At 41.9% G+C, this 17,697-nt stretch overlaps 1 protein-coding gene across 4 annotated transcripts in view; it reads left to right on the top strand.

Moving 5' to 3' along the window:
* The window catches only part of PUM2 (pumilio RNA binding family member 2), a 103,393-nt gene extending 99,876 nt beyond the window's left edge, over positions 1–3,517 (top strand). For all 4 annotated transcript variants that reach the window (XM_034766573.1, XM_034766571.1, XM_034766574.1 and 1 more), the window contains one exon: positions 272–3,517. In XM_034766573.1, coding sequence (XP_034622464.1) covers positions 272–403 — 132 coding nt within the window. In that variant the 3' untranslated portion in view covers positions 404–3,517. The remainder of the gene's footprint in view (positions 1–271) is intronic.
* The last annotated feature ends 14,180 nt before the right edge of the window (positions 3,518–17,697 follow it).

Genomic DNA, 17,697 nt, shown 5'->3' with positions numbered 1-17,697 from the left:
AAACAAAAACTTGAAGACAAATATATTTAATAGAAATTAAACTAAATTTGGATAGCCAATACTAAACAAGCTTGGAATTAAATGTTTGTAGTAAGAAAAAGGCTCACTTGGCTTCTGGTTCTTCAGAATCTAATTTTAAATCTTTCTGGAAACTCTTTGTAACCTTTGAAATATAAGGCTCCACTTGAAAATATTTAAATTAAGAATAATTTATTGTAGATAAGATTAAGAGATTTTTAGATACAAGTTAACTAAATTTTTCTTCTCGTAGATTCGACCCCACATTACAACTCTGCGTAAATATACCTATGGCAAACACATACTGGCCAAGTTAGAGAAGTATTACCTGAAGAACAGTGCTGATCTGGGGCCAATCGGAGGACCACCAAATGGGATGCTGTAAAAGACCAGACATACAGGCAGCAACTTGAATGAAAGAAAAATTTCATTGTGAACTATCAAAACCCACAACTTAACTATAAATGTTCTGATTTTTTTAAATCTATTTATTGACTCTGTTCATCCATTTGTAAAATTTTTATTGTTCTTGTGTATATTTTTGGGGAGTGAATTATAAAATATCTCCAGCCCTGGCCCGGAGACCTATCAGATTGAACTGCTGACAAAGCACAGAATGCCTGTATATGATGTAATTGTATCAAAATAGCTGTCACATATTTTGTAAATTTTTACCTTGTAAAGTCACTGAAAAATAGTTTTTAAAGGGAAAAAGTACATTATTCTTTTAATACACTGGCTTGCAATCTGGTAGGTCTACCCACTATCACAGCACAACAGGTTTCTAGAGTTGTAAATAGAATGTCTTCCCCCCTTCTCCCCCCCCCCCCCCCTTTGTGTGGAGTCTTTTATACCAGATTAAAATTGATCAACTGCATAAATATTATTTAACATGTTACAGAAAGTTAAGTTGTATTTTGGTGGTTCACAACATATCCAAATAGCAAAAAGGGCACGGCAAACTAAAGTAGGGATTGACAAAACAATGGAAACTTTAAAGACAAGCATCCGTCATTTGCTGTGGCCATGATTTTTTTTAAAAAATGCAATGCCCTAATATTTTCTCTAGCAATGTATTTAAAAAAAAAAAAAGTGATGTGTATATACTTATATATTGTTGTACAAGGTAGAGGAATAAAATCATGGTGGTACTTCCATACAATAAAGTACTGTCTGAATAGAGAATAATCCTGCATTAACTTTACAGTCAGTTTTGCAATGCGGGAAGAGTAGAGTTTTGTATTTTTTTAATTTGCATATAGAATTGTAAGACATGATTTGAAAGTGTTGAGCATTTATTTTGCTTTCTCACAGTAGATGCAAAAAAGTAGGTATTGATGGAGGAGAAAAGGGGCCACTGAACAGTAAACTTGATAGCTCAACATGTAAGCATGATTAAATATTCAGATAGCTTTTTTGCTTCCTATAAATATATGCATTGTATACGTGTAGTTAATAGGTGTAAGTTTACAGTTTGAAAACAAATCTCTTGTTTCGATGTTTATTACAAGCCTTGCTAATTTAGTAGTGATGCTTACTTTGGTTGTACAGATGTACATTTGTAAACCTTCATGCTGTAAATGTAATTTGTTTTACCCCCTTTGGGGACAAAAATTTGCATTTTAGTGTATATTCATATCCCCCTCCCCTCTTTGCCTTGGCATATAGTGTTGTATAATGTAAATTTATTTCAACAAATCAAGAGTGATTTTTTAAAAATTCTATCTTTATATGGTTTCAGAAATATGAACCAGCTTTCTTTTTATCTATTGTGAGAAACATTATGTTTTCTTTATAACATAGCTGTTGATTCTGTTAATATGGACATTTTGGGAAATGAATCAGTTGAAAATTTAAGTCAGGATAATAAGAATAGTAAGCAAGAAATGGATTGAAATATTTGGTTACCCGAGAAACCAATGCTTCTTCCATCTTAATAAATGTGGCATGATTTTTTTGTACAGAAGAGTACTGTATTTTTGAATAGCCTACTCCCAACCTAAAGCAAATATGTATGATACTGTCAATTTTTTTCTCTGGACATATGACATTGTAACAGTAACATGAAGATGATGTACATTTACAAGCGGCCTTATGTACATTTCCCAATGATCTTTTTAAGGCAGAATTGTGACCATATGTGTATAATTAAAATCCTTTTTAATCCTTTGCCTATGGAGATATTTTGAAAAAAAGCTTACTTTCAGTTTCTGAACGATGAAAAAAGTGCTTGTATTTTGTTGAAGTATTTTGTGTAGAACATTAATTTTGATGGCATAACTTTTTTTTAATCTACAAGCTATCAGAGTCTATGTCTTGAGCATTGATGACATAAGTCTGTTATGGAAGGCTCTGATGATGAGGAAAAAAGAACCAGCAGTGGCATAATTTTGTATATGGAGTTCTGTCATCTTACTGTTCCTAACAAAATCTACAGAAGTTTCCTTGCAGCATAAAATTTTAGGTGTTATATATCTTTTTGTTGTATTCTTGTAGCATTACTTTAACAAAGCAGCTTGCTGGCGGTTAGTCTGGCCTACGTCTGAGACTCTGGATCTGTCATTAATACTCTCCTCAGTAATCTAGTGGTTTGCTTCTGACTTTTCATAAGCACAGTTCTAATTTCCATTCCAGTTATTTGTTGGATGAAGGTTAGTTTTCAACACCAGACTTCCTCTCTGCTAGAGGCAGAACCCCAATCATCTTGAGTTGGGACTTTCCCTCAAAATACATAAAATAGCCTTGAAGATTATGCCTTGTTGACACTGGCGATGGGAATCCAAAGTTTCACTTTGAGATATTTTTCAATTTCTCTATTCTGTCCTTTGTACAAACTGTGTGCATATGTTACAACGTAAAATGCTGATATTCACCTCAGTTAGTGGTACACTGAACGCGATGCTGCTGGGTGTGTTTATAACCGATGCAGCATGCACTCTTATGCAGAAGCTGACATCACCATTCCAGTACTCCCAGCCCCCGCACCAGCCTATTCTACCATGGTTGGCTTTAAACAGGATCTTCAAGCTGTAACATATTAAGTAGCCACTGAATCATCTTCTCCCAATCATTTTCATAACAGAATTTTTTGGCACAGAAGAGATACAAGCACCTGAAGATCGATTCCCTTCCCCCCACCCTCCTTCAATACATAGTAAGTGTATTGAGGTTTGAATAGAACCACTAGGCTTTTTTTTTTTCTCAAGGGTATCCTTTTGATATGGATTGTTTATGGACCAATTTGTCTAGCCTGATTAGGTCTGTCTCCTGCTCCTTGTGGTTCATAATGAATAATGTAATGTTCACTTGTATATGCTGTAAAAACAAAATGAAAATGTGAATAACACTGTGAAATATACCTGGTCTTGTGTTTTTCTGTAGGAAACAAAACATACTTTATACCCTCAATTACAATTACATGAATTGCCCGCTTCCTAATTCAGCACAGCTTCAACTGTGGAAATATATTTATACCTCTCATAAAAATGCAATGTTCAGACGAAAATTACTGGTCTAGTCACTTTGTGTTTCCTGTTCTTATCAACTAGTAAAGTTCTAATGGAATAATTGCTTCAGACTCTTCTATCAGAAGAGGTAAAGCGTGGCCTTGTGCAGTATGAGTCCTGTATGTGACTTCTGGGTCTGGATGGTTTTTTTTACTAGTAAGAGTGAGTGAGTCATGAAAGGGTGAAGAGATTTCAATCCTCTGCCTCACTCTTTGGTGTTCCAGGTAGGCTCTTGGCTGGCGACAGACTATATTACTTTCCAGTAATAAATCCAATTTAGCTCTACATGTGGCCCCTAAGGGACAAATTGCATGGACCAATATTCTAATGTATCCTCGTGAAAATACAATTTGTGGTCATTTGCAGTTTTCTTATTCTAATTATTGAATTCAAGGTTCTTCCTTCATATATTTCAGTTGTCAGCTTCTGGGACTTAATCACCTAGGCTCAAAGGAATAGATACAGTTTAAAAGAAAAAAAAAAGTGCCATTTGCGTAACAAGCAAGTGCCTTTTCAAAATTAAAAGTTCGTTTGACAGAATATACATACTATTGACAGGCTATTGTAATCACACTTTTTTGAATACTGGTGAAACTCAAGAACTTTTCCAACTGATCACTCAATTTGACGTAGAATTATGAACATTTTCTACATAGCATGATAATCAGAGTCTTCCACAGCTTTATATAACTTATATGGAGACTACTTAGGTCTGTTGGTTAAAAGTATTGAAGAATAAAAGTGAGATTCATACTAAACATAACTGTTTGTTAGGAGTTCTTTTCAAGGACCAAAACATAAATGATGTTGGTAAAATGCTTGGCAATTGATATTTTATAGAACCCTTGCTCAAGCACTGTAGTGTTTCTTTGAGAATAATGCTGGATGAAATGTATTGTCCAATGAATCCATCCATCTTTCACTTTGAAAATCCCACTGTTCTTAGACTGAAGTACTTACTGTACAGGATCTCTCTTAACTAGTATCCAATACTATGATGATGAACACCATAGTAAAAGCCCATAAACAAGAAAACTAGCACGAAAAGGTTCTGCTTCTGTTTGTGTATAAAGGTACTTAACCTAAAGTATTTCAGCCTGCGATTTTAAGTCTCTGGTTTATTACTAAGATTTAGAGGACACCATAGACAGTTTGCTCAGTTTTTTAGCTTTGCTCTGGTAATGGTGTTATGTACTGTTTAGGTTTTTTGAGTGATTGTCACATGGATTCCAGTTCTGGTGCACATGCAAGCTGATTCTCTTTGGCTAGTGCTGCCCAGTGGGCCCACAGCTGCACCCTACATGTTCTCCTGCTCCTTCAGCTGAGGGCATAAAGGTTAGAGCAGACCCAGCTGTCCCTCAGTTCCTTCTTACCACCCCTGGCAGCAAAGTGGAACCTCTGCAGTGTCCGCTTACTCTGCACACACTGCAATCTCGTTAGGCAGGTAGTGCAGTTAGAAGGGCTTTTTTGGTTTATTTGTATACACCTGGTTGGGAGGGGCAGCAGCTGCTTGATAATCCTTGTACTGGGCCACAAGCCAATATGATTGAAACAATCCCCAAGATTTAAAACTTGCCCCTCTTGTGAGGCTGCTATCCCACTTAGTGATGGGCACTCCAGCTGCCTTTTTAGTCTCTGCAAGGGATACATCCCTGACGGATGCTCAGATGTATCACTCCTCCAAGAGGACACAAAGTGAGGGCAGCCCACTTCAAGCTCTTTCTAGTGGCATCTTGAAGACCTGAGGCAAAGGATCGTGCCAAGCCTGTTCACTGATTTTTGACTAATTCTGAAAGCTGCATCTCTACACTGAGGTCCTGGGCTCGTTCTTCCTCAAAGATGAAACCTCTTAACTATTGACTCTGACAGAGCAGTCAAGACCCCTGCCAACCAGTCATCAGAAAGGATTAGAAGAAGCAAGACTTCCAGAGCAAGACTAGTCATAGGTCACCACCTTCAGTCCCTAGTCAATTGAGACAAAAGATCTATTCTGTCAGGACCACTTAGTAATGCTACCATTGAACCAATGAGCTTTCCTGCTCAAGGGAGGAGTGGGATTCGAGGACAGCATACAAGGTAGCTATGGTGTAGGGCGGTGCTGGTAGCCTGTGATATAGAGGAAATCAGACTAGATGATCTAGTGGTCTCATCTCGCCTTAAACTCTATGACCGTGACTCTAGCTCCCTGCTTGGAAAAAGTATATTCATTTTCTTTCTTCCCTTCAAAACAGCACTGGTTTCTCCAATCCATACATCTCACTCTCCTTAAGAGCTGAGAATGGGGAAGAACACCTGCAGAAAATGGAAGACCAATTGATCCAACTGCAATATCTTCCTCCTTCCCTGATGAGACAGTCATCTCTTCTACTACTAGGCAGCCACATGACTTTAAAATTTTCCAAGACCTCTTCTGATGCATGGCAGTCACAGTGGAAATTCTGGTGGAGGGTAGTGCAAGAAAAATATAAGTCACTGAACGTTCTTTGAGTGCTGGTCCCTCGAGCTGCACATGAGTGTGCACGCGTGCCATGCGCCTGAATCTGTAAATTCTAACAAGCTGTGTCCGTTAGCCTTCACATGCACAGTAGTTCTTCTCATGCCTCGGACCAAAGGCATAAGAGCAGTGTGGGCTGACACCTCTCCAGTTTCTTCTTACCACTGCATGGCCTGAGTCAGAATACCTGTGTCCACAGATTTCTCCAGTTTTCATCCTTAAGTCTGTAAATGCGTACATGGCTAGCTTCATAGTTTTTATAATCGTATAATTAGAGTTTGCAGTATAAGGAATTTTTTCCCTGTAACAGGGACTCCCTCCACCCAGACTGGGACTATGCCCAGAGTCCTAGGATTCAAGAACTGCCTCCCCTGCTCTCGCTCAGTCTCTGTGAGCAACAATCACCAATGTTGTCTCTGTTGCTTGGGGGAGATGCACATTGCTGCAAAGTGCAGCATCTGCCACTCATTTCCACCAAGAACACATGAATCTCATGAGCTTCGATTAAGGAAACACTTTATGGAGAAGGCTATGAGGCCTCATTGATTCAAGATGGGGAGATTACCCCCACCCATACATCAGCCCAATCAGACAAGCAAGCGCTTCTCCAAGCACAAGCTTAGGAGAGGAGTCTACATCTGGGCTCTTCTTTCCGGGAGTGTAGGAGGCACACTCGTGGTCGTAAGGACAGATCCCTGTCCAGATCTGCACGTAAAAGAAGGGATCCCTCCCTGAGCCCATCCATACCAGGTGAGCCTTTGTGTGTGGATCTGATGAGTCCAGGACTGCAAAAGACCCCCCAGGCTGGAGGGTAAAGCAGGTTGCTGTTTTAAAAAAAAAAAAAAAAAATCACACAAAAAAACCCAGGATCCATTAGTGGCTCTGGCTCCAAAACATGAGGACTGACACCTGCCAGCTCCATCCAGAAGTGTTGAACTGATACTTCCCTAGTACCAGATGGTCCTTCAAAGAACTGCCCAGCTACAACTTCCTGGGATACATTGGAACCATCGGTCCCAACCGTTGGAACACCTTTAACACCAGGTTGTATGGACATCTACACTACACTAGGGGACATTTTCCTCCTTTACCCTCAGTGGCCTCTGCTCTCCAGCCCAGACCTCCTGAGGGACATTGCCACACTGGAGGATGAAATTGCATCAGTGACACTAGAACTATCCCCTCTCCAACCCTTGGGCAGGAGCATCCACCCATCAGTACCATCAGACCCACCAATGGGGAGAGAGCAGTTCTCAGACTCAGGTGAGTCAGATGCCCCAGTCAGTCCATCTCCTCTTAGAAAGCTGAGTCCTGATGGTCAAAGAGATCTGAATGCCTTCCCCAGATATGCCTTCCCCAAGGACCAAGGGTACCCAGTGCAGTCGGGTCCCTCCTCCCCATCCAGCTGCTGCCTTATTGGGGGTCCCTGGAACCTCTATGAGATGCCCTGGATCCATTCATGAGTCATACCACACCTCTGCCTTATTGGGGGTCCCTGGAACCTCTATGAGATGCCCTGGATCCATTCATGAGTCATACCACACCTCTCTTATTTGGCGCCCACCAGATCTGTTGAAATATGAGAAGGAAGACGTTAACCTGGATCTCACGAGAATCGTCCTCCTCATCTCTGGATGAAACTGTCACTCCATCCTCACCATCTCCGCCAGATGAGCACAGTCAGTACCAGGAGCTGCTTCAGACAATAGTTAATGACCTCTACATACCATTGGAGGAGGTCCGAGACTTCCAACACTGGATCCTGGATATTTTGCAGTCTACAGGTCCATGCACAATGGCACTCCCAGTTAATGAGGCCAGCATGGAGCCAGCCAAAGTGATCTGGCATACTCCCACCCTATGTACCCCCTACTACTAAAAGGGCTAAGAGAGGTTATTTTATCACCGACAAAGGGGCTTAATGTCTTTTCTCCCACCCAACTTTCTGATTCTATAAGCAGCCACACAGACAGCTAGATTGCAGCATTCCAAGACCATGCTGGCTGACCAGGACACAAAGGTTGGACCTTTTGGGAAGACAGGTCATTTCTTCTACAAGCCTACAATGCTGTATCACTATCAGGTTTTGTTAGCAAAATATGACTTTAACAGATATTCCAGTCTGTCCAAATTTAAGGAAAAGCTTCCCCTGACAACAGAGATCCAATTTCACACTTTAATAGAAAAGGACCTGAGGATCAGCTGGGCGTGCTCTGCCCTTGGACAGGGGACACAAGGACATCCAGGGTGAAGGTGCAGTCCAAATGGATACTATGAGCCGAAAACAATCTGATCTCACATACATGTAACACTTGCATGTCAGAATTGGAATCCATGTGGACAATGTACCTCGAAAACCCCCAGTTTCTGTAAGGTAAGCAACCATCCTGTGATGAGGCTTATTCCCCACCATCTGCAAGGCAAGGGAAAGAATCCCAATTAATCATGTGCTGCAGCTGGGGGGTGATAAATAATTGCCTCGTGGCCAGAAGAGGTGGAACTCAGTTGCAGGGAGACTGCAGAGGAGACAGGTCTTCCTGGAGGAGAGATGTCCTGGGATAGGGTTTAACAGACAGGAAACAACATAGGAAGAACTCTACAGGAGCAGGTTAGGCCGCCTGCAGGGGAAGCCTTGAGGTAGGGACAACAAGATGGAGCCTGAGAGGTATTAAGGGGTATTTGGAGATTGTTTGTGTTGCCCTGAAAGGGATTTAGCCTTTCATTTGACTTGGCCAGAGAGCCAAATTACAGAATACTCCGAGGGGGAGCTGGGAGCAGATGAAGGGTGGGAAAGGCCATTGCAGGGATAAAGGAGAGCCCACGAGGGAGTGCCAGAAACAAGAACCCTGTGCAATAGTGTGACTAGAGATGAGGGGTGCCCAGGAGTTGAGAACACACTACTGCATATCCTTTTTCAGCACTGCAATTGTATTTATTATTTTACAACACTCATGACCGTGCTTAAGACATTCTTCCTCCAACAGGACTTCCAATTATTTGTAGTGCTTGGTTCACAGGTGCAATGTGGAAATTATAGGTTCTTCTGGCTGGGTGAAAAAGGGGCAGAGGATTCATTTCTCCCCTAGTTTCCATGAAGAGCCCCCAGCAGTCAAAAAAATCGAACAATGTTGAGAATTACTAAGAAAGGGATAGATAATAAGACAGAAAATATCATATTGCCTCTTTATAAATCCATGGTACACCCACATCTTGAATACTGTATGCAGGTGTGATTGCCCCATCTCAAAAAAGATATATTGGAATTGAAAAAGGTTCGGAAAAGGGCAACAAAAATGATTAGGGGTATGAAACGGCTGCATATGAGGAGATATTGACTGGGACTTTTCAGCTTGGAAAAGAGATAACTAAGGGGGTATATGATAGGGGTCTATAAAATCATGAGTGGGTGGAAAAAGTAAATAAGGAAGTGTTATTTACTCATAACACAAGAACTAGGGATCACCAAATGAAACTAATAGGCAGCAGGTTTAAAACAAATGAAAGGAAGTATTCCCCACACACACACACAATGCACAGTCAGTCTGTAGAACTCTTTGCCACAGGATGTTGTGAAGGCCAAGACTAACAGGGTCCAAAAAAGAACTAGATAAGTTCATGGAGGATAGGTCCATCAATAGCCATTAGCCAGAATGCGCAGGGATGGTGTCTCTGTTTGCCAGAAGCTGGGAATGGGCAACAGGGGATGGATCACTTGATGATTACCTGTTCTGTTCATTCCCTGTTGGGCACCTGGCATTGGCCATTGTCGGAAGACAGGATACTGGGCTAGATGGACCTTTGGTCTGACCCAGTATGGCCATTCTTATGCATACAGCTCAGCTGTTTGGACAATATTGATTTATTTGACTGCTTTCAGCTGAAACCTTAATGGAAGTTACCCCAGTTATAGACAGTGTTACAAATTCCACTTATCTGAATGTCTATGTAGGCTTAGAAGGATTAGATTTTTATTGGAAAATGTCAGCAAATGTCGATTTCACTGTACACACACAAACCCATGAACAAATATTTCCATCCATAATAGAAATTTACATAGACAAAGAAAAATGCTGCTCGAGAACTTATTTGTATATTTTGTCATGTGATGTTGACATTTTGTGTTTTAAAGGTTAAGTCTTTAACTTGTTGAATCTCAGTGTTGACTGTAATTAAATAATTGTCTGACACCCTAATTTTCTGAACATTTACACACATGAAAATGTAAATCAATAAAAATAAATGCTTAAAATTTAGTTTTGTGCAACTGTAAAAATTCAATAAAAATTAAAAATGCTTAAAAATAAATGATTTCTGCCAAGCCTGTTTAAGTAGTTCTTAGAGAAATGTTTATAGTCATCTGGAATGCAGCTGTCTTTACATGTTGAGCATTTGACCAGTAAAATCTCACTAAGAGTCATTCTTAGGTGCCTTTGCTGCCTCCAGATTATATCCACACAAGCAATTAAAACGTGATGTGCCAAAGTATTACATCAGTGATACAGCGGAAAATAACTGTGCAATTATTTAATAATGCACAGAAACACTACTGTCTTCAGTTGGCCTACAGAGGGAATTTTAGGTAAACAGATTTAGTTATTATTTAAATTGGAATTTAGCCAGGATCAGTTTTAATACTCTTACACTTGCAAGAAGTGCCATAATTTTAGAAGTAGATATTATGGTGGAGCAGTCACATAAAACCCATAGTTAAGGTTGTGTCAGAGAGCGGAGTTTAACGGGTTATTACTTAACTTGGAATTTAGCAAGGATGCCAGGTTTAGCACTTCTACTGTTGTACAAAGAGCCACAGCATTTTCAGCAAGCACAAGTGATCAGAACCTTGGTTTTAGATCTCATCATGGGTCTCCTAAAGAAACTGATCTTGGACTCATTTTAGGGTTTTGTTTTGTTTTGTTTCTTCTCATCCTTTACTCCTGCTGTTTATTGATGGTTATTCCCAAAGTCTGGTAAAGCATAATGTTTATGCATGTTCTCTTCCTAATTATCCTAAATGATGACTTACCATAATTATCATACTTCATTTATAATTTGGAAGGCACCTACTCATTTCCTTTACATAGTATTGCATGGTCTGTGTGGTAATACAGTGGTAATACAGTTTTACTTATATCTTGCCCCAGGGCTGTAGAAATTGTATCCCAGCCCTTTGCTGTCATCCTAATGTTGATTCAGATACCGCACATTTGGGCCCCCACCCATCCAGTTTTAGGGAAGTTTTTCTTTGTCAGCTGCTCTGCTTTTTATTAATGCCTGAATTCTGTCACAGCATCCGTTCCTTCTGTAAGGATACCTGAAACGTTAAAAGCTAGTCCTGTTCTATCTGATCAACTTCGTTATGGTTGAGAGGAAAGCAGTATAAGAGAGTTTCCTACACTGTAGTCAACACGTCACCGATGGTGTGGAGAGCACTTCTAGGAGATCCCTGCGGAATCTGCTTTCATAAGGGTAAGGTAACCATCAGTCACCAGAAAGGGATAGTTGCCATTAACTATGGGCCTAATCCTGGCAAGAGCTGAACACCTCCTATACCCATGAAAGTCACTGGCACTCAGCACCTTTCAAGATTGATGCATGAACACTGCCCTGATATTACTACTTCATCTCACCAAGCACTCAGGTTGCCACTGAGACTGGTAAAGTGGGAGGGGGGAATCTTGCAAGTATCAAAAGGTTTGAGCCCCACTAATATAATGTATAAAAGGAGAGGAAAACAATTTTGAAATAAAGCAACACTTTGTACCGAGACAGTGGCCCAGATTCTGCGCACACATGCATACCTGCTAACTCTAGGCGTGTGAGTCATCCCATTGAAATAAATGGGGCAAATTGGATGTAACCTCAAGAACACATCAGTTTGTGGGACTGGGAGGTGCTGGAGTCTTGGTCAGTGTTTTAATTATGAATCTTATTTTCTAAAGATTTATAATTGTCATAAAAACATGCTCCAGGCTGAAATGTAGCTTACGTAGTTTCTGTATAAAAGGAATTTTTATTTGCATGTTCATAAACAAAATATACACCCACTCCATTTGGCTGCCATGAAAGCACTGACACATTTCTGGAACTGTTGAATTGTTTGTGTTTCTGTGGCTTAAAAAATAAAGGTTGGTTTGTTTATTATTTAAATCTAGAATTTTGCCTTTGTTCAGCTAGTTCTTAGTCGGTAGGTACTACAATTATTAGAGCCATAGACCTATCAATCAATAAGTCAAATATATTTGCATTTATATAGAGTATTTGATAAGGTTAGGTGTTTGTTACAGCTCTTGCTAATCCCCCCAAAATGGAATAATTAATTAATTATTTGTACTAGAAGTGCCTAGGAGCCTGAGTCATGGAGCAGGACCCCATACTGCTAGGAGCTCTACAAACAATGAACAAAAGAATGGACCCTGCCCCAAAGCGTTTACAATCTAAGTAATAATTAATCATTACTATCTTGCACCCTAAGGCCCCAATCCTGCAATCGGTTCCCATACAGACATCAGTGAAGTCACTAGGCCTCCATACTGATGCAGGGATGTGCCCACACAAATCCAGTTATAAGGTCAGGGTTGCATAGTACTTTTTATCTAAGAATCACAAAGTGAATATATGCTGTTGTCCCTATGTTACAGATAGGGAAACTGAGGCACAGATACCTGAAGTTTCTTGCCCCAAGGTTGCACAGTTGCTGAGTCAGGAACAGAACCCAGGACTCCTATGATCTACCCTTAGCTAATTAATGACAGAAGCACTGCCCTATTTACTATATAGGATCAGTAGGGGCTAAACCCTCAGCCCAGCACCCAGCTGGACACTGAACAGATGCATGAGGGGAGGGGCAGATGGTAGAGAACTGTTGAGCCACCCTCTGAAGACTACTGAAGTAGGCCTCCACAGCCCCAGTGTGCCTGCCTTCTGCTCAGTGAAGCCCCTAGCAGCACTGCACCTTCTGTGCAATATTACAGCCTCCTCGCTGCAAAGCTGAATTGTGCTGTTTCATTGCCTGTGCAAATCCCAGTTTGCACTCAAATTTATTTAGAGCAGGGGTTCCCAAACTTGGTTCATGGCTTGTTCAGGGTAAGCCCCTGATGGGCTGCGAGATGCTTTGTTTACCTGATTGTCCACAGGTACTGCCGCTCGCAGCTCCCAGTGGCCGCAGGTCCCTGTTCCTGGCCAATGGGAGCTGCGGGAAGCGGCGTGGGCTGGGCTGACACTTCCCGCAGCTCCTATTGGCTGGGAACAGCGAACCACAGCCACTGGGAGCTGCGAGCGGCCGTACCTGCGGACGCTCAGGTAAACAAAGCGTCTCATGGCCCGCCAGGGGCTTACCCTGAACGAGCCACGAACCAAGTTTGGGAACCTCTGATTTAGAGGGATTATGACCCCAAAGGCTTGGTGATCATAAAGAGCAGGCAGATATTAAGGACTCGAGGAATTGCTCAGATCTATTTGATCAATTATTGGTGCATCAAAAATACACTAAATAGACTGGAAGGGGCCCCTTGGGCAATAAAACAATTAAAATGGCTTTCCATAAAGTGCTTTAATATTACCTCTTGGGTAAATCATACCTGGCTTCAACATTAGTGCCCAAGTACTCATAGGTCAGTGTGCCAACATGCAGTCTAACAGGGTAACCAATGGTCAGCATAATGGCAAAAGGCCTGACTAGGAAAGACACAAACAGTTCCAGAGGAGAGTTGGTCCTCTCTCATGGCTAATGCACACAGAGCCAGATCCAAAGCCCACTGAAGTCAATGGGAAGACCCTCGCCTTACTCATGTTCACTGCAACACCTCTGAAATCCAGCCACATTACAATTATTTATAGAGTATTATATGGGTGTGGAGTGCAGCTGGTCTTCTGTCAAGGAAGTTCTACTGGAATAGGAAGAGAACTGTTTGGCTAATGACATGGGAGCATATCAAAAAGTCACAACTATAATGGGGTTCAAAAAAGAATGAGGTAAGTTCCTGGAGGCTAGGTCCATCAATAGCTATTAGCCAAGATGATCAGGGACACAAGATGGTCTGGGTGGCCCTAGTCTCTGATTGCCAGAAGCTGGGACTAGATGACGGGATGGATCACTTGATGATTACCTGTTCTGTTCATTTCCTCTGAAAGCACCTGGCATTGGCCACTGTCAGATGACAGGATAATGGGCTAGATGGACCATTGGTCTGACCCAGTATGGCTGTTCTTATCTTCTTTATCACTAGTCTATGTGTCTCTGTACATATGTGATTTTCAGTGTTCACCCAGAAACTTCTTCAGTGCTGAAGGTCTCATCAGCAGGACCCAGACAAAGTCAATGGATACGTCTGAATTATCTTCCTCAGAAGAAGATACAGAATTGACACTGTCAGGATCTGAACTCATAGTATTTAAGGAGCTTAGTTAAGATACAGCTGAGGCTTAGCTCAGTTCACTATGTGTAAACTGAGAAGACTCTTGTGGGGTTTTACAAGACATCTGTGCTTTGAACAAGAACAAAATTTTCACCATTTTCCACCAGGAAAAAAGGAACAATATTCCACCCTAGAGCTAACTACACATTCAAACCCAGGGGAAAAACCAAACAAACCTGTTTTGCACTCCCAGGAAGTGAAAGACAAGCAAGAGACAGATGGAATTGCTCAAAGAAGGCATGACTCATTGCAAAGAGGGCTGGACAAAACAAGCCAAGGCAGGTATCACTATGGATAGGTCTATACTCCCAGCACAGGTAGACAGACTCACTCTAGCTGGCCTCAAGATAGTGTGCTAAAAATAGCTGTGTGGCCATTGCAGTTCTGGCAGAGACTCAAGCTAGAGATGCAAGCTCTAGCCTACGTGGCCCCCGTAGGCTAGCCTGAGTCTCCACGGAAGCCACAATATCCACCCAGCTATTTTTAGCACAGTGGCTCAAGCCTTGCTAGTGTGAGTCTGTCTACCCAGGCTGGGAGGCTTTCTCCCAACTGCATCATAGACATACCCTATGAAACCATAGTGGGGGGTTTCAGGTGATCTTACCCTAAATTGTGGTCTGCTGTTGAAGGAGTCAGGACTAGTTATATTGACATTACTGCACAATACACAAAAGGACCTCATTGTGCATCATTGCACAAGAGGACATTGTTGATTAACTGAATGACAGCTGCCAAGGCATTACAAAATGCAGAGAGTGCTTAATAGTCTATCTGGTAATCCCATCCCTAGCACATAGCTACAACAGAGCCTTGTTGGCCTGCTAAACTCAGGGTTGTGAGTTCAATCCTTGAGGGGGCTATTTAGGGAACTGGGGTAAAAATCTGTCTGGGGATTGGTCCTGCTTTGAGCAGGGGGTTGGACTAGATGACCTCCTGAGGTCCCTTCCAACCCTGATATTCTATGATTTGAGAACTGTGATAGCTGCAGTCCCCTAAGAACCAGCTCCAGAACTATTTTTTAACATCCACTTTACTAGAAAGACCATAGCAGAAAGTAACTACAGATCTTTTCCAGCTGGATAATGCAATCTAACTTCTAGTGATTGGCAACTTCTCAAGATTCATTGATAAAGATTAGTTGCTGACCACTACATCAAATGGAGTCATTGATAAGATAAAATCCTGGTTTAATCAATATGGAATCCCACTACAAGTCTTCTCTGATAACGGTTCTCAGTTTTCATCAGTGAATTTTAGAAAGTTTGCAAATACCTACAATTTCACCCATGTTGCATCCAGTCCCTGGTTTCCATGGAGCAATGGGGAAGCAGAATGCACAATATAATCAGTGACACAACTTTTTACAAAATCCACAGCTCCTTATCTGGCCCTGCTAGCATCCAGTCAACTTCTCTGACCAATTAATTCCACACGGCTGAGTAGCTGGTGGGTAGAAAGTTACGTCTGTGTCCCCTTCAGTGTTAGACTCTCATTGGCCTGACTTCTTGAAACAACAGAGGAAATAAGAAAAATATCAAAGCCATCTTATGAGAAATTTTGACAGACCCCCACAGAATCAAACTATAGCTGAATTGATAGACACATTTGAGTATAAGACTCTCAAGAAAAAGCACAGTACAAGCAGAGGCAAATAGCTCGTCATCTTACCAGAAATTGCAGGCTTGATGCAGAAAGTACTGTGTGAAATTCTACAGCATGTGTCATGCAGGAGGTCTGACGCCTGGTCCCTTCTGGACTTAAAGTCTATCAGTCTTACCTTGCTCAAGTGCCTGAGGTATCATCCATCAAAACCCGGTTGTTTCACCAGCTGAAGCATTCAGATCTCTTCCTATGATCAATGCCTCACCAACTCATGTACAGCAACCCACATGTCCTCCAGACTCCATCTGCAAGAGGACATACCCAGCTGGAGAAAGACAGCCCTCCTTGTTTCTAAAAGATTATATCAGACCTTGAGAAATCAAATAATTAAGTTTAGCAGCTGAGATCCAGATCCATAAAAGGACAGGTGCCTAAGTCCAAAATTTAGGCGCCACTGAGTTCCTCAAAACTCCTGCTCAGCTGCTACATAAACTTGTAGGTGCCTATTATCCCTTGACACCTAAATTTTTACTCTAAAAGTCCTCCGGGTGCTTCAGTTTCTGCCTCTGGGCATGCACACTTCTGCCTCACTCCAAGTATGGGTATGCCCATCTCACACCTAAGTCCGAGCAGGATCCTCAAAGCAGTGCAGAAAGTCATTCTCCTGTGGGGCCTGATCCAGTAGGTGTGTTCAGGGCATGCCTACCAGATCAGGGCCCATTCAAAATCCAGCTGCAGGAGAAACCACCTCCCTTATCGTTTGTAGGCCAGCAATAAACCAGGATGTAGGAGACCAAGGTTCAATTCTCCCGTCTACCTAATGGGGACAAAAGATGTGCACAGAGGTTTTCTTCCCTGACCACTGAGCTATGGGATAGTTCGATGTATGTGAAGAGGCTGGAGAGGAGGTCTCTCAGTCACTCCTGTTGAAGCTGTTCCACTTCAGATAAATACTTAAACAGTCAGTGGGCTGGAGATAGAGTGAGCATGATTCTACAGTCTGGTGGTTAGAGCACCCATATAGGAGACCCAGCGTCCAGTCCCTCACCTCCAATCACTATTTAATTATTTATAAAAATGGAACAACCTCAACAGGAAAGGCAGAGCCCCAGATCAGAATACCCCAGAGTCCAGGCACGCTCCGGGGAAGTGGGAGACCTCAGTTCAAATATTTTCTCCCATCAGGCAGATGGGGAAATTGAACCCCTGTTTCCCACCTGCTGCATGAGTGTTGGGCTAAGTTATATTTTTATATATATATATATATATATATAAAACTTCCTCCTTCATTAGTTGCAGAAAACATCTTTTAGACACTTGATACCAGGAGAGACTTCATGGCTGTCGATCCCAGAGGGAGGTGCCTATGTCCAACCCAGATATAGATGCCTAAATACCAGAGGGGGATTCGTGCTTAGGACACACCCTCACATCAGTATCTCCCATTGGCCAGCTCTGGGGGCTCCCCACCAAGCATGCTGGTTTTGGTGGATCCCATTCTAAGGCTATCATCTCTCCCCACTCACTGTACAGGGAGCATGGGTGCCTAACTCAGGCTTTGTGGATCCCAATGGTTTTCTAGACATCCAAGTCCCTTTGTGCATCTGTGCCCCAGTGTTTTACTGAGGCAGAATAGTCCCCTGAGAAAATACCAAAGGTTTGG

This window comes from Trachemys scripta, chromosome 3 (genome assembly GCF_013100865.1).
Source record: "Trachemys scripta elegans isolate TJP31775 chromosome 3, CAS_Tse_1.0, whole genome shotgun sequence".
NCBI lineage: Eukaryota > Metazoa > Chordata > Testudines > Emydidae > Trachemys > Trachemys scripta.
This window is presented reverse-complemented; position numbering and strand designations above follow the sequence as displayed.